General features: G+C 59.1%; 1 protein-coding gene and 1 pseudogene across 3 annotated transcripts; one reads left to right on the top strand and one right to left on the bottom strand.

Moving 5' to 3' along the window:
• The first annotated feature begins 149 nt into the window (after positions 1-149).
• TEAD3 (TEA domain transcription factor 3) lies at positions 150-23,253 on the top strand. 3 transcript variants are annotated; one of them, XM_060403111.1, is made up of 14 exons: positions 150-331; positions 8,095-8,194; positions 9,578-9,829; positions 11,759-11,823; positions 16,900-16,962; positions 18,039-18,050; positions 18,601-18,738; positions 18,846-18,895; positions 19,484-19,545; positions 20,508-20,641; positions 20,828-21,001; positions 21,190-21,330; positions 21,435-21,587; positions 21,780-23,253. In XM_060403111.1, the coding sequence occupies exons 3-14, from the start codon at positions 9,823-9,825 to the stop codon at positions 21,891-21,893; spliced, it is 1,113 nt and encodes a 370-aa protein (XP_060259094.1). In that variant the 5' UTR covers positions 150-331; positions 8,095-8,194; positions 9,578-9,822; the 3' UTR covers positions 21,894-23,253. The 3 variants fall into 3 exon arrangements, with proteins under 3 accessions (XP_060259094.1, XP_060259095.1, XP_027814166.1); XM_060403112.1 differs by having other exon boundaries at positions 269-2,239; XM_027958365.3 differs by lacking the exon at positions 8,095-8,194 and having other exon boundaries at positions 269-2,239.
• Positions 15,394-16,533, bottom strand: LOC114109519 (ATP synthase subunit f, mitochondrial-like; annotated as a pseudogene).
• Positions 23,254-23,866: the final 613 nt, after the last annotated feature.

The raw sequence follows: 23,866 nt of genomic DNA, 5'->3' as shown, positions 1-23,866 counted from the left end.
CCGCGGGGGTCCCGGGGCCCCGGGGTGGGCGGCCCGGGCGCCGGCCGGGGGCGGCCCCGCGCGGCCCCGCCCCTCGCGGCCGGTGCCCGCCCCGCTCCGCGCCCCGCCCCCTCCTTCCCCGCAGCCCCCACCCCCAGCCCCGGCTCCTCAACACAAACTTTCCGTGCGGCTCGCTCCCTCCTCCGCGCCCGGCGCCTCCCGCTCCGGCCCGGCTCATTCCGCACATTCCGGTCAGCCCCCTCCCCACGACCCCCCTCCCCCGGCCCCCCTCTTCGCTCCCTCGGGCCCGGCGGAGCCGCCCGGCCGGAGCGCCCCCGCGAGATCGGACCAGGTAAGCCGGGCGGACGCCGGGAGGAGGCCCCGCTGGGAGAGATGGTGTGGTTGGTCGGTGCTTCGGGGGGTGGGGGGTGGGGAGCAGCCGGGGGGGGGCTGGTTCCAGAGCCATTGTCCAGACTGAGCCTGAGCCCCGGATCTGGGTGCCGGGAAGTTTAGAGGAAAGGGGGAGAAGCTCTCCGGGAAGCCCCGCCCACCCTCCCTCCAACCCCCCGCGACCCGGACGAGTTGTTCGGGGGGAGGTCGGGGAGCCGCGAGCCTGGCCCCGGTGCCAGCGCCTGTCCAGACGTCCGCATTTGGGGGTGTCGAGGCCGGGGCTCGGGGGCCCGCACGGTCTGGGGCTGGGGAGGCCTGCCACCGGGGAGCTCGTCCCCGCAGCGCCCAGCCCCTGGCCCCGCCGCCCTTTGGACTCCCGGCTGGCGCTCTCTCGGAGCCCGCCCGGCCCCAGCTCCACGCAGGCCTCGGGCCGGGCCTCCGGGCGCCCAGGCCGGCTCCCGCGCGCGGTGCCCGCAGCCGCGCCGGACTGTGGACGGTGTCTGGCAGCCAAGCTTCACGACCCCGGGCGTGTGCCCCCTAAGGGGGGCAGGGGCTTAAGTTGCCTTCAGTTCTGCCGCTGGCGTCGGGGTGGAGGTTTCGGAGTTCCAGCCCTGAGCCCTGTGAGCCTGGTTCCGAAGGGGACTGGATTTGGGGCCTTGTCTTGGCCACACACTTCGTCAGAGCCCGTGTTTAGACTTCAGAGGACTTGAAGGCGGCTTGTCTCCTCCAACCCCAAGCCCCACCATTGTCTGTCGTGCCCTCTACTCCTGCCTGGGGAAGGAGAGCTGGGAGCGCCTGTCTGCCTCTGGTTTCCAGCCTAGCGGGGCCCTGGGGCAGTGTCATTGAGACCAGACCCCACCGTGTCACCTTTCCGGGAGAGGGGCCCTCATCCAGGGCTGAGAGATTTTTTTTTTTTCTGTGAACAAGGGGGATTGAGGCCTTGGGGTAGAGCTTCTCAAGGGAGGGAAGCCGTCCCTCACCTCCCTCTGTGTCTTTTCTCTCTCCAGGTAGAGGCAGAACCAGGTCAGGCCTGAACTTGTAGCCGAGCAGAGCAGGGGGTGGGGGTGGGGGCTGGACACAGCTCAGAGGGGCTGGTGCCCAGGGCGGCTCTGTGTAGCCTGCCTCCCGCAGCCCCAGAGCAGGGGGGCCAGGACATCTCATTGGCCAGAATGATGGGGGCAGCCTGGGGCAAGGAGGGAAATCTAAAGTTGCCAAAAGTTAGAGTTTTGGTGAGAAATGAGGTCTTCCTCCCATCCAGATTCTTGCAGCTCTTTTTCCCCATAGAGTTGCCACCGCAGACCATGGTTCTGGGGTCTTCTGGATCCCCTGCTCACCCTGTGAGCAGGCGATGGACAGATGTGTTTTCTAGGACTAGGGTATATGATGACGGGGACTCGTGGGACCCCCAAATGCCCCCTCTTCAGAGAGAGGCTGGGATCCAATGGGAGTCTCAACCTCGTGGGCCTTCCCCCACTATCACTCCCCGCCCCCCAGGGAGGGAACAGTAATTAATGCTAATTAGCTCATTTGGCTGAGTAGGATGGTCAGTGATGGGCAGGCCAGAGCTGTGTGTATGTGTGTGTATCCTGGGCCCTGCTCCCACATTCATCCTCAGGTTTGCAGATCTTGGCTCATTCTGAACAGTTGGGGAAATTGAAAAGGAGACATCTCAAACAGAAGCCAAGAACTTAAGAGATCTGGCCCCAGCTTGGCCTCTAACCAGTTGTGTCATCCTGGTGGGCCTCTGTTTCCCTGCTTGGAATCCAGGACTTCTCTGGTCCCTTTTCTCTGAGCTTCTCCAAGTCTCTCTTTGGTTCCTGGTCAGTCGGCCTTCCCATCATGGAAACTGAACCTGGTGGGATCTGGAGAGGTGAGTTGGTGATCAAGTGGGTCTAAGGAAGAAACTGAGGGCTGACCGGGGGGTGACCGAAGACAGCGAAGCCAGTGAGAGGGGCTGAGAAGGTTACGGCAGCAGGCATCAGGGGGCCAGGGAGGCCAGGTGGAGTCAGAGAACAGTCCTGGGAACTGGCTGTGGGGTCTGGCAATGAATGGTGTTCAGAGGCCACCTGGATGGCCAGCCCTCTCCCAGACCCCTCTGAGGGCTCAGGGTGGAAGCTGGAAAGGAGCAAAAACTCCCAGTCCTTTCCACCTCTTCGCTCAGGAAGGGAGAGGAGCCAAGGGGTCCGGCTCACAGGGAGGACAGTGCGGGGTGGCGGGGGGAGCTGGTGGTGCCAGGCCCCAAGGAGCCAAGAAAGAGGGCTCCCAAGGCTGCAGCTCTCCGTGGAGGTGGCCGGGAGGTCCCAGCCTCTGCTTCCCATGTGGGGTCCAAGGGGTAGCATTGAGGATCCAGGTCTCCGTGGACCCCTGGGGCCATGGCGGGGAGCTTCTCTGTTCAGAGCTGGGGTGGAAGCCAGCTGATCACACTTGGCCCTGTCCCTGTGGCCTCGCCCCGTCCTCCCCTTCCCCCAGTGTTGTGACAGCCTAGGGTGGTCTGCCGGAGAGGCACTGCCCCTCGGGGCTCTGCCTGTCTGCTCAGGGCCCCGCAGGAGGCTGGGACCCACAGGCCAGGGGACCAGAGAACCGTGGTGAATCCGCAAAGCCTCAGCCCCTGAGGTTTCCTAGAGTGCTGATTGCTTCCTGTGCTCCCTGCCAGGCCCACAGGACCGGAAGTGATAGAGGGAAACGGGAGTGCAACTGTGCGTGCCGCTGGACCTGTGTGTGTGTGTGTGCGCGCGTGTGCGCGAGGCCAAGAGGGACCCTCTGTGGGTGACACCGTAGGGGTGGTGCACATGAGGGGAACTGGGGTGAAACCAGCTCATGTGTGTGACTTCGCAGGACGGAACTGCATGCGGCATTGTGACTCTAACGTGCATGTGTGAGACGCTGTGACGTTCTCAGCATGTGACTGGGGCTGCGGGTGGTTGAGAGAAACGATGAATGACGTTCTTCGTGTGTGACTGACGCTGCGTGCGTGCGTGCTTGTGTGTCTGTAGGGGACCTCTGTGTGTGTGAGGGGCCATCACACGGGGTGGGTTTGTGAAAGAAACTGTCTGCTTGCCCAGTGGTGTGAGCTCATAGCCATGTCCGGCACTGACTGGCCGGGATTCCGATGCTCCACCTGGGTGAGGGCCAGTCCCACCGTGTGATGCTGTGTGTGTCCGAGGCAGGATGAGGCACCCCGTGTGCCGGGTGTGCTTACGTGTGACACGCTGAGAAGCCGTTATGACACGATGGACTCTGCCTAGTGCAGCATGCGAGTGCTGAGAAGCCGTGGCGACGGCTGAGTGTGAAATCAGGTGTGTGGGTGAGACGGAGAAAGAAAGTCCACACGCCGAGGGTCGGTGCCGCTTGCGGGGTGAGACTGACCCTGTGGGCGGTCACATCCCTGGTGGTTTGAGACAGTGGGGCCGTGGGGGTGACATCCTTCAGGGCTGTGGCATATATGGCATGGGATGCCGGGTGTGTTGAATTTGAGGGCCCGTGACCCCATGCACGTGCATCTATGTGGCGGATCACCCAAAAAAAAAAAAAAAAAAAACTGTTAGAAACAAAGGATGTAATTAATGAGGCTGAATTGTGCACTTTAAAAAGGTACTTTTTTTAAATCATGTATATTTTATCACCATTAAAAAAAATTAAGGGACTGCCCTGGACTGCCCTGGTGGTCCAGGAGTTAAGACCTTGGTGCTTCCACTGCAGGGGGCGCAAGTTTGATCCCTGGTAGGGCTGCGTGCAGCCCCCCCAAAAAATGTTTCTTTAAAAACGAAAGAAATGAGGGAGATGCAGGGGACAGTGGATGTGCGGGACAGTGGCTGTGAAGAGGGGTGTGTATGTTTGAGAGAGAGGAGGGGCCCAGGGCAAGCTTCTGTGTTTATACATGACATTGACGGTGTGACTTTCCCAAGGAGGCAACAACCGACTGAGGGACGGGTCACAGCTCAGTGGCTGACCCAGCGTCCAAGGGGTCCTCTGACACGGTGAGAACTGTGAAACCCAGAGTCACCCCTTTACTGCATGCCCGCCCTCTCCAGCCTGGATCCCTGGCCTTCCTGGACTGGGTCGGGATGAGGAGGCTGGACAGCAGCTCTGAGTGGGGGGTGAAGTCTGGGAAGTGGGCCCCTTCTCTCTGCAGGAGGTTTGAGGGCTCGAAGCCTCTTTCCTCCCTCCTACACTGGTGGAGGGGGGAGACAGTGAGGGGGAGCCTTGGAGAGAGAAGCCTGGGGGGGTTCCCCACCCCCTCGGCTCCCTGAGAAGCCTGTGCCCTAGGAGAGGGGATGGGTGGGTGCAGAGGCTGGATTCCCAAATTGGAAGCACATTAATAAGCTGGGCAGCAGGGGAGCCCCCTTCACCTCCCTCCTAGTGGGCTCTGCAAATTGCTTCCTCCTGTAAAAATCTCAGCCTGGCTCTAGGGAGGGTGGGTACTCCCTCCCCAGCCTGGCAGGGCGTGGTCACTTGGCAGGATCCCTTGGGGGGCTGGGGGGGGTCCTTGGGCTGGAGGTGGGGGCGGCGGACACCATCCGCATCCCACCCGCCCTGCGCTCCCTGTCCCAGCACAGCACAGCTACTTCTAGGGTGGGAGCCTCTGGCAGCTGGAGAACAGCTGGCCCCGCGGTGGGGGTGGGTGGGGAGGAAGGAGGGAAAGACAGATGGGGGCGGGGAGGCTCTCTCCGAGCCTTCCTCCACTGCCGGCCCCATCCTCAACCCCCCGCCTGTCAGCCCTGCCCTGGGCTGCCCTGGTCTGGAGGCAGGGCATTCGGGATGAAACTGCTGATTTCCTGATCTTCCCACCCTTTGAGTGAGGTTCTCACTCAGCATGAGAGCACTTTGGGGGCTAAGTTCCTGCAGGAGTGGACAGCTGCTGCCGCTACCCCCAGTGCAGACAGCGGCTCAGTCGCCTTCTCGGTGGGGCTGCTACCTGGGGAGAGTGGGGGGATTGCTGACACCTGCCTGGACTGGCCTGGCCTGGCCTGCATCTCCCATGAGGCCCAGGCTCTGGGGAGGCCCAAGCTTCAAGTCTGTCCCTGCCCCTGCTTGAAAGGCAGTAGAGGGAGGGTGGTCTGGAGTTGAGGGGGAGTGGGAGGGGCTCGGGTGGGCGTTTAGGTCCACTGTGGCAGCCCCGACCTCCCTAGCCTCCACCCCTGGAGCTGTCCAGCCAGTTATTCCAGCAGGTCTGGCCCCAGGGAGGGGAGTGGGCTGCAGAGTCCCCCTTATCTCCCTCAGGGCCCCGAAGCCTGCTCGCCTAGCCTCCTATCTCCCACCTGGCCACCACCCAGAGGCATCTTCTGACCTCCCAAAGCCCTGGGAGAAGGGCAAGCAGGTGTGACTGGTCAGATCGAAGGTAAAGGCCATATGAGACCGCAGAGGCCTGCAGGCCCTGCAGGAACGCGGAGAGGGGAGGTCCTCCGAGAGGAGGGGTCCGTCGCCCCGGCTCCCCCGTCACTCCTCCCTTCCCCTTCAGTCTCCTCGCGCGCTTTTTGTCCTTGACTCCCTCTGCCTCTTTCTCTCTCCCCCCACCTTCTGCTTTTCCGTTTCTGCACAGCCTGACCATGTCTTGGTTTATTGATTGGCCCCTCTCAGCTGGGTCTCCTGTCTCCTCCGTCTTGGTCTCTGTCTTCCTGTGTCTCTGTTGGTCACTCGCCCCCTCTGCGCAGTGTCCGTGGAGCCCACCCTCCTATTCTCACTCCAGCTTTCCCTCTCTGGGTCTCTTGTCAGTTTTCTCGGCTGTCTTCTGTTCACCCACTCCCAGACTCTCCCCCATCCTGTACCCCCCATCCCTCCACCCCCTTTGCCCCTCACTTGCGTCTTTTTCCCCCTTCTCCCACCCCTCTTGAGAGCAACGCAGAGGCTCTGCACACCTGGGCCAGCGACAGTGAGCGGCTGGGGCTGCCACCCCTGTGAACCCCACCATGGGAAGGGCAGATCAGACCCTAAGCTGGGTGGGGGCTAGCATCCCTGGGGTCAGCTCCCTTCACCGTCAGCCTCAGGATTGGCCTCAGTCCAGTCCTGCAGCTGTCTGAGGGGAGCTCATAGCCTCCTCCCTCCCCGCAGGCTGAGTCCCGGTGGTTTGGAGTCTAAGGGGGGGGGGGGACACTCTCTGTCCTCGCCCCAGGGCAGTAACTCTGGGAAGGGCAGAGTGGCTGTCCAGGCTCTCCTCACTGACCCCCTCCTGAGTGACATGGCAGGACAGAGACCCTACCTAGTTCAGCCCCCAGCCAGGCGCCACTGCCCACCTGCCAGCGCCCGAGTGCGCCTTGTTCTGGGGGGGGTGTAGATATTCTCCCTGGGCGTCAATCTGGGCACCCACACGGCAGCATAACCTGCGCACACAGAGCTCCTGGGCGTGGCTGTGTGGGCTGGGGCGTCGCCTTGGGCCCCCAGGAGTGTGCCCGGAAAGTGGGTCTCGCATGTAGCCTGTGAGCCAACGGGAGGGACGGTGGTCCCGCTTCTCTCCTTGACTTGTCCTTGCGGCGCCCCCCCACCCCCGGGGCTCCCCTCCCCCTCGCCAGCTGCCAGCAGTCCCGGCCAGGGGCCGCCGCCCCGCCCCCCCAGTCTGTCCCAGCTCCCAAGCACTGCTGTGTTCGCCATATTTGGCCACAGTGCTCCTGCGGGGGGCGGGGCGGGGCTGACATCACCCTGAGAAGGGGGGGCCCCCCCCCTGCCGCCTGGGTGAGGGGAGGCGGGCAGAGACTTGGGGGAGGCAGGAAAGTTGCTTTGGAAAGTCTGGGGCTGGCAGGGCCCCCCATGTGCCGGGCCCCTGCTGCTCTGAGGGAGGCCTCAGGGAAGGATTTGGGGGGAAATGGGCTGAGGAATCTGTTGGGAGGGGTCTTAGCTCATCGTAATCCCTCATCTGCCTCCCCTCTAGAGCCCACCCATCTGTGGCACTGTCAGACCTGGGGGAGGCTTTGCATCCCAACTACCCCAGTACAGAAGTTGCTGTGGCCCCCCCACCCCGCATTGCCCTCCCCACTTAGACTTGGCCTCAAGGGGCTGATGAGGGGATGGAGGTGGGGATGCCGTTCCTGGGCTGAATAGAGACGTGTGGCCCTCGTGACCTGTCAGGAGCACGGCTTCCTCTCTCCATGGCTGCCTCTGGTGTGTCTTAAAGGCCTTCCAAGGAAGGGTTATGGCAGTAACCTGGGGGTCCTTGGAGCTGCTCCAGCCACCTGGGTTGAGGGGATCCCCTGGCCCAGACCCCACTAGGCAGACTGAGGATGGTTGCCATGACAGCCGGGCCTCCTTTCTGTCTGCAGATGGTGGGACTTCTCATCCTGGTTAAGAGACCAAAGTTAGGTCGCCTGTGTTCAGAACCCAGCTTCAGTACTCACTAGCTGTGTGTCCTTGGGCAAATTGCCTAACCTCTCTGTTCCTTGGCTGTCTCATCGGTAAAGTGGAAATAATAAGAGTAGCCACCTCATAGGCGACGGCGAGGATGGAGTGCGTCAGTGTGTCAAGTCCTGCTGGTGCCTGCCATATGCAGGTGCTCTCATTTGTAGTGATGTGAAGTATAAACTCTGTCCACCTGACATTCAGGCACCGCCCCCCCCCCCCCCCCCGCCGGGCCCAGCTGCCAGCAGCCACCTTCACGCCTTCCAGAGTAAACAGGTGGTCCCCACAGGGAGAACCCCCACCCATTTGGGAGGACCTGGAATTCTTGTTTGAAGGGAAAGAATTCTCTTCCCTGGCTTCTGTGCTGTTCTCCCACCTGGTTCCCTTCTCTCCGTTCAGCCCAGAGCACATCTCAGAGTCTAGCCATCTGGGGCTCTGCAGCTCCCTGGATCCTGAAAAAACACTGGACGTGCAGTTCTGAGGCTGGAAGGGGCTGGGGGTGAGCCGAAGGGCTGTGTGTGTTGGGGGACTGTCTGGGTGTGGTCTGCTTTAATAACCCAGCTCAGCGTGTGCAGGGAACTCAGAGTTTATAGAGCCCTGGACCTTCCACCATGTGGGCCAGGGCAGGGGCGGGCGTGTGGGTGGTTTATGGGCTGCTGTGGGGCCGGGAGGTGCGGGAACAGGAAGTGGGATGGAGGAACGGGTGGGGTTGAGCAAGGCTGTCAGCCCGGCACCTTCTCAGCTGCTCCCTTACCCCCCAGCGCTGCTCCATTCTCCAGGATTCCTAGGGCAGTTTCTGCCCTGAGATTAGGTTCCTTGGCAGCGTTCTCATGAGTTAGCTTTTGAGGAAGGCAAAACCATACCCTCCCTGGATCAGGGACCCTTATCCCATGGCAGGTCCTTGGGAGGGTTGGGTTGATGCTGGGGGAGAATAAGGGGTGAAGTGTTAGTTGCTCAGTCATGTCTGACTCTTGCGACCCCATCGACTGTGTAGCCTGCCAGACTCCTCTGTCTGTGGAATTCTCCAGGCAAGAATACTGGAGTGGGTTGCCATGCCCTTCTCCAGGGGATCTTGCCAACCCAGGGATCGAACCTGGGTCTCCGACATCTCAGGCAGCTTCTTTACCGTCTGAGCTACCAGAGAAGCCCACGGGTGGGGGTCCCTGATCAGGGCTCCTGACAACAAGGAGGAGGAGAGGCAAGGCAAGAGGCAAGGAGCCCTTTAGAGAGCCGCAGAAACCCTTCGCCCTGCCCGTGTGGTCCTCCTCTCCCCCTCGTCATGGTGCCTTTGGCAGCTGCATGGTCTTGTGAGCCTGCTTTTCTCGTCTGAATAATGGGCATCACTCTTGCCACCCCTCTTGCCAACCCCCCCACCACCACCTTAGTTTTGAGGGTTGAATGAATATGAAAGTACAGGTGGTGGTGGTTTAGTCGTTAAGTTGTGTCCGACTCTTGCGACCCCATAGACCATAAGCCCACCAGGCTCCTGTGTCTATAGGATTTTCCAGGCAAGAGTACTGGAGTGGGTTGCCATTTCCTTCTCTGAAAGTACTTTTTCCCCATAAAAGTACCTTTTCTCACAAAAGCGCAGTGCAGGTATAAGGCATTTTATTGTTGCTCTTGATCCCCACTAGTACCATGTCTTGAGTGTTAAGAGCCAGGCATCATGGTTGGCACTTTGATCTCATTTCATTTTAGCCCTCACAACCTCAGGGAGACCCTTCCTTCCTTTTAATAAGGCTCAGAGAGGTGGAGTCACTCATCCAAGGTCACGCTGGCTAAACCACTCCACCCTGGAGCCCCAGCCTGGCCCCTGGGGTGGGAGATTGCTGTTGTCTGGAAGGGCCCTGCCCTACCTAACCCCTCTGCTTCTGCCCCCCAGGCTCAGGCTGCCCAGTGGGCTCAGGCCCAGAGCCCAGAGCAACCAGCACAATAGCGTCCAACAGCTGGAATGCCAGCAGCAGCCCCGGGGAGGCCCGGGAGGATGGGCCCGAGGGCCTGGACAAGGGGCTGGACAACGACGCAGAGGGCGTGTGGAGCCCGGACATTGAGCAGAGCTTCCAGGAGGCCCTGGCCATCTACCCGCCCTGCGGCCGCCGCAAGATCATCCTGTCGGACGAGGGCAAGATGTATGGTGCGTGCAGGGAGGCAGGGGACCCTGGGCCAGACTTGGGGAGGCGCCTGGCCCTCCCCGCCCCTCCCCCTGCTCTCTGCCCCCTCACCCAACCGGTTTGGCGAAGTCCTGCGGGGCCTCCAGCCCTCCTCCAGCAGGGCGGCCGGGCGGGCGGGCGAGTCTGGGCGTGCAAGCCTGTGTGTCTGGATCCTCCTCACAAACAGGCCAGGCTTGCCCCCTCCACCAGAGTGCAACCCACACGCGACACCCCCCTGGCTGCCCCTCCTCTCCTCGCCCCTCCTGGCCTGGAGGTTTCGGGGTGACTCAATGGGCCCTGGAAACTGGGTCAGTTTGGTGTGTTCTGATCTGGACCTGAACACAGGTCCCCCTCGTAGGAGGATGTCGAGGAGGGTCCCTCCTAGGAGGATGTCAGGGAGCCCCCCAAGGGCTGAGGCCTGGGGTGGGTTCCTAGTGCAGAGCCGGGGTTCCCACCATCATGGGGGGGTCAGGGAGGGTGACTGCAGGGTGGTGAGAGGCCCACTCTGGGACAGGGCCTGTGTGGGGAAGAGGGTCTCACCTCCTCCCAGGCCTCCTGCTTGCCTCCCTCTGCCACCTGGCTCACCTCCTGCCTCCAGAAGGGAGTGTCCCCCACACCCCGTTCCTTCCTCAGAGGGCTCTCCCAGGGCTGCATTTTTGGGATAACTCAACCCTTCTGCTCCTGGCTCCTTGCCAGCATCCTCCAGCTCTCTGGAGCGGGGCAGGCCGTCAGCCCGTCCATGCCCGGTGTCCAGCGCCATGGCGGGCACAGAAGGGAGACAGCTGGGCTGCCATGGTCCCCTTCTCCTCCCACGGGCATACGCCCACTGCCAGCCAGGGCCCACTCGTGGGGCGGGCAGGTGTTCCCGGGTGCCTTCCCTGGGATGGGGGCCACCTGCCCCCACTGCCACCTCCCAGATGGCCGGGGCAGCCCCGCAGGGTATTTTTAGACAGGGTGGAGGGAGTGGGGTGGAGGGGGCAGGCAGGAAGGGAGGGGCAGTGGGCCTGGCTCTGTCATGGAAGAGGAATTTGGAGAATGTGGCCCTTCTGCGGAGGCTGTGGAGTTGGGGGGCAGGGGGCCTAAAGTTGGGGGTAAGGGGTGTGCCCCCTGAGGATGCTGACATACGCTGCACCGTGTGTCTCAAGCACCGCCCCTCCGCTTCACAGGGCCAGCCCTCAGACACTGGCCAGCCTCTGGGTCCCCCGAGGGTCTGGGGTGCAGAGCAGAGCTCCCGCCATCCAAGGATGACAGGTTGAGCTTGCTCTCACAGGGCGGGACGGACACTGGGAACCAGTGACCTGGGGGTGACAGGCTCAAGGACAGGGCGACATGCTCCGTGGCGTCCCTTGGCCCAGGCTGTCAGTGTGGAAGGCGTGCTGGGGACCGTCGAGCCCTTCCTGGCAGCTTCACCAGAGAAGGGCAGGGACTTGCCCAGTGACTCCCGGTAGCCAGGGCACCAGGACAGGGACCCGGGGCCCAGAATCTCACAGACACACAGGGGTGTGCGCCCAGGAAGAGATGCCACACACACCCGCGTTGACAACACGAGGGGGAAGGAAGCCCTGCCCGGGGCTGGGAGTGGGGGCCCGCTGTCCTGCCTCCCTTTGGCCGCACCTGCCCCTGCCCGTCTCGCAGGGAAAGCCCGTCAGGCCGCCTGACATTGTTCCACCTCCTGCTCTGCAACCCCTCCCGCAATGAGCAGCGCCCCCCCCCCCGCCCCACGCCAGGTCCTGGAGGCCATAGGGGAGCCCTGGGACTTCCCCTTCAGCTGCCCTGCTTGTGCCCCTTGGGGGGCGGGGAGGGGGGTGGTGTGGAGTGGAGACAGAGATGGGGGAACAGGCATGGTGTGGTTTCCAGCTGGGGAGGGGCTTTCCTCTTTGCCCACTTCCCATTTTCCTCTCATCCCAATCTAGGTCGAAATGAGTTGATCGCACGCTATATTAAATTGAGGACGGGGAAGACTAGGACGAGAAAACAGGTAAGAGATGATTTATACTGTGCGCACCACCCCCCCAAAAGACACCCTCTTCCCTGCCTCCTTCAGCTCCTTCCTGGACGATCTAGCCCACTGCCCTGCCCGCTTCCTCGGATTCGCCCCATTACTCAGCCCAGGTTCCCCGACCTGGGATCGAACCTGAGCCACCCACGTTGGGAGCGAGGAGTCTCCTCCTCCACTGGACCTCCGGGGAAGTCGCCACTGTCCTTTGTGACTGCCCCCCTCCCCCAGATCTTTGGTTCAGCGACCACAAATCGCTGGGCAACTGTGGCAGCTGTGTGTCCCTGCCCTGAGTGGCTCACTGACCAGGCAGGGAGACGGACGGCTAGACAGATGAGTGCAGAGGGAGGCATGGCTGAGATTGGAGTGTGCGCTATCGGACAAGCATCTAACCCTGACCAGCCAGGGGAAGGGAGGAGGGAGGGCTTGGAAGGCTTCCTGGAGGAGACGATGCTCAAGATGCCTTTTTCTAAGAAGGAACAAGATTTAGCCGGGCAGGAGGAGAGGGAGATGATTCTTCCAGGCCGAGGAAGTTGGCTGTACAAATAATAATTGTTAACGCCTCCAGAGTTGACTTTATGTTCATGTATTTAGTCCTCATAGCAGCCTTGTGAAGTAGGTACAGTAATTATCTCCATCTTACAGGTGAGGAGACCAAGGCACAGGAAAGTTAAGTAACTTCCTAAGGTCGCTTGGCAGGTTGGCCATTGGATCCACTGGACAGGAAAAGAGATTTCAGCCGGTGTGGTGTGTGGAGGGAGGGTGGAGACATTGAGCTGGCGCCCAAGGGCCAAGTTTCCCTGGGGGCAGCTGGGTCCCTGGAAGGGCCTAGATCAGGGAGTGGCAGCTGTTAAGGCCTGTCAGCCCGAGCACCCGAGGCAGTGCTTAGGGAGAGCCAGGCAGAGGCAGGGACCTAGGTCAGCAGCCGTGGCCTGGGCAGCGACCGTGGGTAGCAACAGTGGACACGGAAGAAACTGGCGATCTGGGAGATGACTAGGTGGCTTCCAGTCCAGGGAGGAAACCTGAACGGAGCCCCTTAGGGTGGGTTGTGTGTGGGGTGAGAGAGGCAGGCTGGAGTTAGGGACCTGGAGAACTGAGGTCAGCACCGCCCGGACCTCCCTGTCTGGGTGGGATTTGGGCCTTGCCACCCACCCCGAGATCCCCACTGTCTGCAAGGAAGGCTCTGGGTCCACTCCCCCATGTGGAAATTGCGCCCTCATTGTTCAGGCCTTTGTTAGTCACTCTCCCTGGGCCAGCGCGTGGTTGTTGTTGTTAGTTTATTATTTATTTCATTTTACTTGGCTGCACCAGGTCTTCCGTGTGCCACACAGGATCTAGTTCCCCGAACAGGGTTTGAACCTGGGCCCCCCTGCGTTGCAAGCTCGGCGTCTTAGCTGCTGGACCACCAGGGAAGTCCCTGGGCCAGCTCAGACCGTACAGCATTTATTCATTTAGCAAATCGTTGAAGGTACTACTGTGTTCTCTCGGCACTAGGGATCCCTCCAAGAACCGGACAGACAGGGCCCAGTTCCCTGAAGCCTGGGGCCATGGGAGGAATACTAGCTGTTCAGCCCCCGGCTTCAAATACTTGCTCCTCTACCTGCAGGCAGGGGATGCCTCACCTCCCAGCCTCTGTTCCTCAGCTGTTCAGTTAGCTGAAATGTGAAACAGAGTATATTTGTGTAAGAATTTGCCACTTCTATCGCTATTATTATTATAGTCATTACAGACTGCCATCCCAGGCACAGGAAGAGGGGACTGTCTTGGGCAGGCGTGTCCTGCTTCACCCAAAAGATGTGTTTACAGGAACCTGTTGGTCAGAGTGGGAAGGGGCCCAGGGATCTTTAAATGAGACCAGGGAGGGTAGCAGATCCTCTGAATTCTGGGTCCAGTATCACACCCGCTCCTGGCCAGATATCCCAAGAAAGCTGGCTGGACAATGACATTTCACATCCTAGCTGTTGTTAAGCTCAGGATTTTAAAAACCTCTGGCTTTTGTCATTTTGCAAGGGTGACACTCCTCTAACTTTATTATTAGAGCTCTGATGTCTGATATCTCCTCAAAGAGGGACCCAACCTATGGTTGTGAGTGAGAACAAGGCGTGTCTTTATGTGTCACAAAGAGCAATGCAAGGTTTTTTGGTGGTTTTCATTTTACTTTTGGCTGGAAAAAAAAAATGCAGTTTTTAAATTTATTTTTTATAGCTACTTACACCAATTAATGGGCTTCTCTCATAGCTCAGTGGTATATCATCTGCCTGCAATGCAGGAGACCTGGGTTCAGTTCCTGGGTTGGGAAGATCCCTTGGAGAAGGAAATGGCAACCCACTCCAGTATTCTTGCCGGGAGAATCCCATGGACAGAGGAGCCTGACAGGCCACAGGCCATGGGGTCGTGAGAGTCGGACACGACTTAGCGACCAAACCAGCACCATCTCAGCAGTTAATAGCAAGTGCAGTGCCTCCATGGGCTTCCCAGGTGGCTCAGTGGTAAAGAATCTGCCTGTCAAGTAGGAGACGTGGGTTTGATCCCTGGGTCAGGAAGATCCCCTAGAGAAGGAAGTGGCAACCCACTTCAGCATTCTTGCCTGGGAGATCCCATGGACGGAGGAGCCTGGCGGCTACAGTGCCGAGGTCGCAAAACGTCAGACGCGACTGAGCAACTGACAACAACAGTGCCTGCGTGGCGAAAGCACAGCTAAATATTACAGTAGGATTAAGTCCCATGTGACTTTCAGCTGTCACAGAGATGGCCATCTGGAGATAAGTCCTCTGGGCTGAGGGCCTATTGGTAATGGCCAAGTGGGCTCTGCTGTCAGGCCACTTGGGTCCAGCGGTGTGAGCTTGGATAAGTTGCTTAACCTCTCTGTGCTTTGGCATCATCATCCCAATCATATTAAATTGGGAATAATATTAGTGCCAACTTCTTAGCATTGCTGTAAAGCTCAGATGAGTTGGTACATGTAAAGTGCCGGGAACAATAGTAACTGTGTGGAACTTCCCTGGTAGGCCAGTGGCTAAGACTTCAAGTGCTCAGTGCAGGGGATCTGGGTTCAATCCCTGGTCAGGGAACTAGATCCCACAGGCCACAACTAAAGATCCTGCGTGTTGCAAATGAGACCAAGTGCAACCAGATAAATAAATAAATAATACATTCAGTAACAAACAAAAAAATGCTGGTTATTGTCCTGATGTGAAATGATCAAGAATCTTGCTGGATGTAGGTCTGAATCGTGGGCGCGGTGAGATGAGAAGCACTCATTTGGGTCCTCACCAGAGAGCAGGGGGCCCTCGAGCAGCCCTTACATAGTAACTTTTAATCCATGATTAGAAAGAAAAACTGTTTCTTTGTGGCGATAAAAACAATTTGCAAGGCAAGCCAACAGCAATTGCTGCTACTGAAATGGAAGCAGCTTAGAAGATTCTCCAGTTCCTTCCCGCTTGTTTCATGAAGCGGGGGTGGGGGGGGTGGGGGGGGGTGTGGGGGGTGTGGGGGGGTGGGTAGGGGCATGGGGGGGTGGGGTGTGGGGGGGGGGGGGGGGGCGTTGGGGGTGGACAGAGATGTTTAGTTCTCTGTGGCTCAGGGTCAGATCCTTGACAATGTCAAGGGGGTGTTGTGCAAGCCCCAGGCGCACACATCCAGACTGGCTAGCTCAGTTTTGCCAGTTGAGGGAGGCTTCAGGAAGGAGGAGCTGGAGAAGAAATGCAGTTAAGAGGATATACTGTGTACATAGAGAGAGTACACACTGCCATGTGTTAGTCGGAGGGGGAGAAAGGTGTGCTGGGGAAGGGAGCTGCGTGAACAAAGCAGGAGTGAGACCAGGCCTGGTTCCATAGGCCGGCAAGCTGGGGTCTTCTTGGGAGGACTTAGGCAGAGGTTCAGGGGAGACCTTCTGTAAGGGATTTGGCCTTGATGGGTAATCTGGTGGCCAGCAGGGGCATTATGGCCATGGCTAGGAGAAGGCAATGGCACCCCACTCCAGTACTCTTGCCTGGAAAATCCCATGGATGGAGGAGCCTGGTGGGCTGCCGTCCATGGGGTCGCTGAGAGTTGGACACAACTCAGTGACTTCATTTTCACTTTTCACTTTCATGCATTGGAGAAGGACATGGCACCTCACTCCAGTGTTCTTGCCTGGAGAATCCCAGGGACGGCGGAGCCTGGTGGGCTGCCGTCTATGGGGGTCACACAGAGTCGGACACAACTGAAGTGACTTAGCAGCAGCAGCAGCAGCCTCTGAGATCCCAACTGGAAAAAAAAAAAAGGGGTCCAGTGAGGAAGAAGTCCCGTGTTCTTGGAAGAATACAAAGGTGCTCTTCCTCTGTTTTTTACCAGTCATCTTTTAATGGCTGTTAACTCTCCATTAGGATATGAAAGGATTCAGGGCTGCCCGGCAAAGGTCATGGTCAGGAACGCAGTGTCCCTTCGCATCGGGCCTCTCCAGTGGCGCTTGCGTGGCCGCTTGTGTTTGAACTCCTCGTAAGAATAGCAGTAGTTGAAAGCTTGTAAGCTGCCAGCACCATTAAAAGTCCGGCAGAGCTTCCTTTCTTCACATTGACATACTTGTTGTCATACTCTTGACATGCTCCAGCAGTGCCTTCAGGGGCGAAATCCTGCATCAGTATCCAGCTTAGCAGCTCCCTTGTTTTGGTATCCAGGAGCTTCTCCTGCTGGTGGTATGACTGATGCCATCTTGGATTCCAGGGGTTCTCTTCGTTTGCTTTAGATGCAGCCCTGCATCAGGGCACATGGCTTGGCCAGCAGAGCTTGGGCTTGATTTTGGCCCTCACTGGTCAGGTGCTCTTATGCAGTGAACAACTTGTACAACTGTACATGGTAGTCCTGGAAGCCACAGTAGGCTCATGATCAAGACAGGCCAAAAGAGAGCGGAACTGGCAGTGCAAAGGGGTGTCTGCCCACAGGGGCCCCACAGGCCTCCCCCCCCTTACAGTTGGTCCCAGGAATAAGGGCTGGGATGCTCCTTGCCTGTGGCCACCCCAGCTATGCCTCCTCACTCTCTGTGTTTTCCTCTCTGGCCGGGCACGGGGCTGCCCCTAGGTGTCCAGCCACATACAGGTTCTAGCTCGGAAGAAGGTGCGGGAGTACCAGGTTGGCATCAAGGTATGTCAGGCGCCTGACCGGGGCCTCCAGTGCCCATCCCACTCACGGTGCCTCCTCCACTGTCTGCGCGGCTCAGGCCTCTGCCTCGGCTGGCCCTCCGGCCCCACTGTGGCTCTCTTCTGGCTGAAGCTCTGCTCTCGCCTCTCCTGTTCTTTCTGCTCTTTTTCTCTTTCCTTTCTCTCTCTGCAGGTCTCTAGCCACTTGCAGGTTCTAGCCAGGCGGAAGTCTCGGGAGATTCAGTCCAAGCTGAAGGTAGGGGGTCCCCTGCCACTTGGCCTGGCCTTGCCTGGGCCTGGTGCTGCTCTCTGACCCAGCCCGGGACAGGGAACCAGTTGTGGAGCTATAGGTGGGCAGCACGGGGGTCTCAGAAATATGAGAAGCAGAAGAAGTCCAGTGGCCGCCTCATGCTGCACAGAGCCACGGTCCCTGGAGACAGGGAGGAGCCCAGGAGGACAGCCCGCCCGACGGCGAGGGAGAGGAAGACCATCTGGGGGCCCCTGAGGCTCACCTCTCTTCTCCTCCATTTTCCTTTTCTCCTTCCTCCTAATTGCTGCTTGCTAATTGCATGGGGACTTTGGGTGGGCAGGGAGGAGACACGGGGTGGGGGGGACTGGCAGGCATGGCCGTTCCTTGTCTTGGGCATTCGATCCTGGTGGCCCTGTGGCTGAGGATCTCAGAACCTGGGCTTATGGCCCCAGCCTGGGTAAGCTGCACCTCTTCTCTGCCCACGGCTGCCCAGCAGACCAGGCCTCCTGCCCCTGCTCCTCTGCCTGTAGCACAGCCCCAGGGGGTGTGGACAGACCCAAAGGGCCCCAGAACGGTCCCCTAACTAGATCTCCAGCCCCTCCACCCTCATCATGCCCTTTCCAGGGCACCCTCAGCCGACACGGACTCCCCCTGGGTGGCAGTGGGCTGGGGGAAGGTCCACAACTGCCTCTGAGCTTCCCTGGGCCCCTCAGGACCCTGAGAGCCAGGTGGGCATTGAGAGGAGGGTGGTGAAATGACATGCCCCCCACCCCCCACCCCGTCCGGGCTCCTCTGTGTCTCATCTAATCCATCCTCCTTCTCTTCCACAGGCCATGAACCTGGTAAGTAGCACTGCCCCTGCCCTGGGGGTGGGGGAAGGGCAGTGGGTGGGAAAGCACCTATGCAGAATTTTCAGATTATGGATTGCAAAATCAGTGTAATAGACTGTGCAAACAGCATTTTTTTTTTTTTTTAATGGGTGATAGTGGCTCTTAAACTTTAGCTTGTATCAGAATCACCTGGAAGGCTTAGGGAGCCAGATTTCTCGGCCTCACCCTCAGAGTTTCAGAGTCATTAGGTCTGAAGTGGGGCCTGAGAATTTGATTTCTAATAAGCTTCCAGGTGATGCTGGTGTTTTGTCGGTCCGCGGACCAGACTTTGAGAACCGCTGATGAAATAGAAACTATGGGCGTGTGACACGCAGCAAAATAAAGGGAAATGTTTTTCATGTCTCCTGGGCTATGGAATAAAATGAAAGTATCTCTTACTGTGGATTGTAATCAGAGGGATGATGTACACTTAGGAGACAGGGCCTGGGACGGGGCCCCTGAGGCAGGCCCCCATCCTGTCTCTGGCCTGGCCTAGGCCTCACAGGGCTCCTCTCCTACCCAGGACCAGGTCTCCAAGGACAAAGCCCTCCAGAGCATGGCGTCCATGTCCTCCGCCCAGATTGTCTCTGCCAGCGTCCTACAGAACAAGTTCAGCCCACCCTCCCCTCTGCCCCAGGCCGTCTTCTCTACTTCCTCACGGGTACGGGGCTCCTGGGAGGTGGGACTGGCGTGAGGGAATGCCTTTAGGGTGGGCAAGGTGAGGGTCCTGAATACTGAAGGACCTTGGCCTTTGTCCCTTCTCTGCAGTTTTGGAGCAGCCCCCCTCTCCTGGGACAGCAGCCTGGACCCTCTCAGGAGTGAGTATTGGGAGATGTCCTTCCCCCACCGTTTTCCTTCCCCTGTCAGCCGCGCTGGTCTTCCCTTCCCATCTGGGTTCCAGCAACAGCTGAGCAAAATCTTAAATTAAAAATAGAGGGTTGGAGAACACCAGTTCAGAAAGCTAATGCTTCTGTCTGTTCGTTCGTGTGTTTGTTTATTTATCAACCACTTGTCATCCATCTTACAATTATTTTTCACTCAGTTAATCCCTGAGTCAGTCTTTCAGTCAACAAGTCAGGTAGCCAAGTACTCTCAGCTCCTTCAACTCCAGGATGAATTTCTTCCTAAGACACGCCCTCGGTTTAATGAGCAGGTCTGCAGGGTGGGGTTTGAAACGCTACATTAAATGTGCACATCAGTTGTGAGATGCAGCCAGACTTCATAAAAGTTAACACATGGAGCAAACAAAACACTTGGGAGTTAGCTGGTCGACATGCATTTCGGGGAAGTGCATTGGAAGGCCAGGTTCCTCCCTACAGGGGTCCCAGATGAGACCCGTGTGACTGGGCCAGGCGGAAGGTGGGGAAGGGGGCGACTCTTTAACCAGTTTGTGCTCCTGTCTGCAGCATCAAGCCCTTTGCACAGCCAACCTACCCTGTCCAGCCGCCCCTGCCACCGACGCTCAGCAGTAAGTTCCCTTCACGAGGCAGCCGCCACCACCTGTCCCCGCTTCAGCACCTGCACGTCTGCTCGGGAGAGCCTGAGCCTGACTGTGTGTGTGTGTGCACGCGCGCGGACACGTGCATGTATGGATACTGGGAGGGAGGGGTGGGTAGCATCTGTAGGGGATTGGAACAGGCCAGGAATCAGCCGTTTACCTTTTACCGTGTTGCTTCCAAAACTCTGTTACAAGTACACACCACCAAAAGTGTTACACTGATATGTGTGTATACATAGAATTCCTTCTGGGAAAATACACCAAAACCTTTACTTCTTCTAGGTATTGGGGTTTTGGGTAGTTTTTATTTTTCCATTTTCACTTTTTTTTTTTCTTTTTGAACTTTTTATTTTGTATTGGGGTAGAATGGCTACCCACCCCAGAATTATTGCCTGGAGAATTCCATGGACAGAGGAGCCTAGCAGGCTACAGTCCATGGGGTCACAAAGAATCAGACACACAATCAGACACAGAATCAGGAGCTACCAACACTTACAGCCAATTAGTGTTGTGATAGTTCCAGGTGAACCGCAAGGGACTCAGCCATACATACACGTGTATCCATCCTCCCCACAACCGCCCCAGCACCAATCCAGTTTGACACATAACGTTGAGCAGAGTTCCCCGTGCTATTCAATAGGTCCTTGTTGTTTATCCATTTTAAATATAGCAGTGTGTACATATCCATCCCTAATTATCCCTTCCTCTCAGCAACCATAAGTTCGTTTTCTGCCTTTTCACTTGCCTTGTATTTTCTGTTTGGACACACATCAACAGTGACACAAGGAAAATCCACCGGTGTACATTACTGAGGCCACAGCACACGGGGGTGCAGGGTCCACGCTGCACACAGGCCCTGTGCAGACGAGGGTCGGCTCTGTGTGTAACCGCACAGCACCCCATGCAGCCGAGGGTCCATCTCGTCCTCCCAGGTTACGAGCCCCTGGCCCCGCTCCCCTCAGCTGCTGCCTCTGTGCCTGTGTGGCAGGACCGCACCATCGCCTCCTCCCGGCTGCGGCTCCTCGAATATTCTGCCTTCATGGAGGTGCAGCGAGATCCTGACACGGTACCGTGGGGTTGGGGGCAGGGTCTGTGGGGTCTAGGGCTGCCGCTCAGGGTCATGCGGCTGGGACACTGTGGCGGGGGCGAGGGGGGTCTGTCTCTGTGCAGCCCATTGCCCACCCCACCCCCCCCGCCCCGGGGCTTGCACGCTTATGTGCTCTCCTGACCCTGTACTGGGCCCTCCCCACAGTACAGCAAACACCTGTTTGTGCACATCGGCCAGACGAACCCTGCCTTCTCAGACCCGCCCCTGGAGGCAGTGGATGTGCGTCAGATATATGACAAGTTCCCTGAGAAGAAGGGTGGCCTGAAGGAGCTCTATGAGAAAGGGCCCCCCAATGCCTTCTTCCTCGTCAAGTTCTGGGTGAGCTGCCCTCTCCCCTCTGTCCCCGACGGCCCCTGCCAGGAGCACAGTGGCCCCCAGGCCCGCCCTCCCGCTACTGCCCGTGCCCCTGCCCTCTCCTGTGGGTACCATGCGGGCAATGGGCCCCCAGGCGGGATGCCTCCCTTGGCCTCGGGCAGCACCTCATGCCTCCCGGCCCCCTCTTCCAGGCCGACCTCAACAGCACCATCCAGGAGGGCCCAGGCGCCTTCTATGGGGTCAGCTCCCAGTACAGCTCGGCCGACAGCATGACCATCAGCGTCTCCACCAAGGTGTGCTCCTTTGGCAAGCAGGTAGTGGAGAAGGTGGAGGTGAGTGGGGGGCCACAGCGAGGGAGGGGCTGGGGGGGTGGGCTGCTAGGAGTGGGCAGGCCAAGTGACTCCTGCCCCCCGCCCACCCCCTCCGGCTCCCGCAGACTGAGTATGCCAGGCTGGAGAACGGGCGCTTTGTGTACCGCATCCACCGCTCGCCCATGTGTGAGTACATGATCAACTTTATCCACAAGCTCAAGCACCTGCCAGAGAAATACATGATGAACAGCGTCCTGGAGAACTTCACCGTCCTGCAGGTGCGGGGGCGGGGCACCCGGGCACAGGGGGAATGGGGGTGGGTCAGGGGGCACCCGGGCACAGGGGCCTTCAAGTGGGGGTACCTAAGCCCATTCCTCAGAGGAGGAGCCTGAGCCCCAGAAAGGAGGACCCCTCCCCACACCCCAGCCCTGGGCCGCCTGACCTCCCATCTCTTCCTACCCGGCCCCTAGGTGGTCACCAGTCGGGACTCCCAGGAGACGCTGCTCGTCATTGCTTTCGTCTTTGAAGTCTCCACCAGCGAGCACGGAGCCCAGCACCACGTCTACAAACTCGTCAAAGACTAGGGTGCCCTCAGCCCCCACCACCACCGCCACCACCACCAGGATCCAGGACGAGTATCTTTCCCACACGCCTGCCTGGTCCCCCTACCCCAGGGGTCCAGAGTGGAGGACTCATCCACCTGCTAGGCCACAGGCCCAGGACCCGGGAGGCCTCCCCAGCCACCCCTGCACGTCCACCCCCTGCCACTGTTCTGCGCTTTCATTGAAGGAGGAGAGAGGCGGGGCTCAGCGCTGGGGCAGCCCGGCCGGACGCTGACCACCGTCACCAGCTCTGCCCAGCCTCGAAAGACTGGGAGGATGCCTTCCAGCTCAGGGGTGCGTGGCTGCTGCCCTTTCAGGGGACGGTGGTGGGCGAGGAGCCGGAGTGCAGAGGCCCCGGACGAGGGAGTGTCGAGCTGGGGTCGTGTTGGGAAGAGAGAGGCCCGTGCTTTCTTTGTGCCTGCAGTGTGCCAGGCCTGGGGCAGGCCCCCACATGCCATCCTCAGACCCTGAAGGGCGAGAGTGGGGCTCAGTGTCTCCATTGAGGGACCCGGGGGAGAGGAGGGCACGTTGGGAGTCCTCCCCCAGGGCAGCCTGTCCCTAAAAGCCCAGGTTTACACTACCTCCATGGGGTGGGGGCCAGCCACAGGGGCCAGAGGGAGTCTGCACTGAAGGGCCAGGGTGGCTGGGGTGGGTGTCCAAACAGACCCCAGGGCCCTACCAGCCTGCAAATCCAGGCCCCGGGGGCTTCCTGGTCAGATCCCAAGCTGCCCGGCCTGGTCCCAGCCCACCCCTGAGAAGCCTCCCTGTGGGCAAAGGTTCCCAGGGCCAGGCCCGGGCTCCAAAACAGGCTGGAGGGTCAGGTCCGAGGATGGAGTCCCAGCCCCTGGGGAGGACCCATGGCCCGGGGACAACGGACAGCAGAAAGGTTTGACAGTTTCTCTTGCCTGAGACTTGCATCTGGTGGTGAACCCTCGGGGGATGCCGTTCTCTTCTGTTCTCCCCACCTCGGTCTCTCTGACCTGGAGCGGCGGCTCCCCGCACCCAGACCTGGGACTGCTGGGTATCCCTCCCCATCACCCGGGCCCCTCTGCCTCCAGCTGCCGCCCGTGGGTATTTATGAGTTTCATATGAAGTACTGTGCCCCTTCCTTCCGCCGCCCCTGAGCTTCCTGAAGGTCCTCACAGTTTGCATATTGCTCAGGCCACCTCCAAACCCAACCTAGGTTTTATAATGTATATTATATATTTTTTGTGTATTTTTTAAAATCCAGCTGTGATGGGTTATATCATACATGTGGCACAAGGCTGGGGCAGAAGGCCTGAAGGCCTGGCTCCTGCTTAAAAAAAAAAAAAAAGAATTAAAGTTATTTGTTTGTGGGCTAGTTGTGTGCCCGGGTGGTTGTGTGTCAGGCCTCTGCACTTCGGGTGGGTGCTCCCCCTGGAGCAGGTCCTAGTGGGTCATCCCGCCCTGTCTCCGCTGGGTGGGGTGGGGGGGGGGGGCAGTTCTGTCCACACTTAAAATAGATATGTGCTGGGACTTCCTGGGTGGTCCAGTGGTTGAGACTCTGCGCTGCCAATACAGGGGGTGTGATTCAACCCCTGGTCTGGGAGCTAGATCCCACATGCCATGGGGTATGGCCAAAAGATTAAAGAAAAAATATCATTAAATGAATAAATATGATTCAAGGGTCTTGGGAGAGCTTTACCGACTCCAACCTTTCTCCCACCCTCCCACGAATTGAGCACAGAAGTGTGACCAGGGCGGGCCTGAGCCCTATGTTGCACTGTCTCTTTAAATGCGGTGACTTGCCCCAGGTGACTTCAGTACTGAGATGGGGCCCCTGTTAAATCCCCACAGTCCTAGGGGCCACTACAGGTTTTACCACCCCATCCTCACTCCACGCGTGAGGAAAGAACCTCAGGGAAGTGAGTGCTTCCCAAGTGGGTAGCTGCTCGCTGGGGGCAGCTGGATTCCAACCTGCTCTGTGCCCAGAA

Source organism: Ovis aries, chromosome 20, assembly GCF_016772045.2.
Source record: "Ovis aries strain OAR_USU_Benz2616 breed Rambouillet chromosome 20, ARS-UI_Ramb_v3.0, whole genome shotgun sequence".
NCBI classification, from domain to species: domain Eukaryota; kingdom Metazoa; phylum Chordata; class Mammalia; order Artiodactyla; family Bovidae; genus Ovis; species Ovis aries.
The sequence above is the reverse complement of the archived record's forward strand: the minus strand, read 5'-3'. Positions and strand labels throughout refer to the sequence as shown.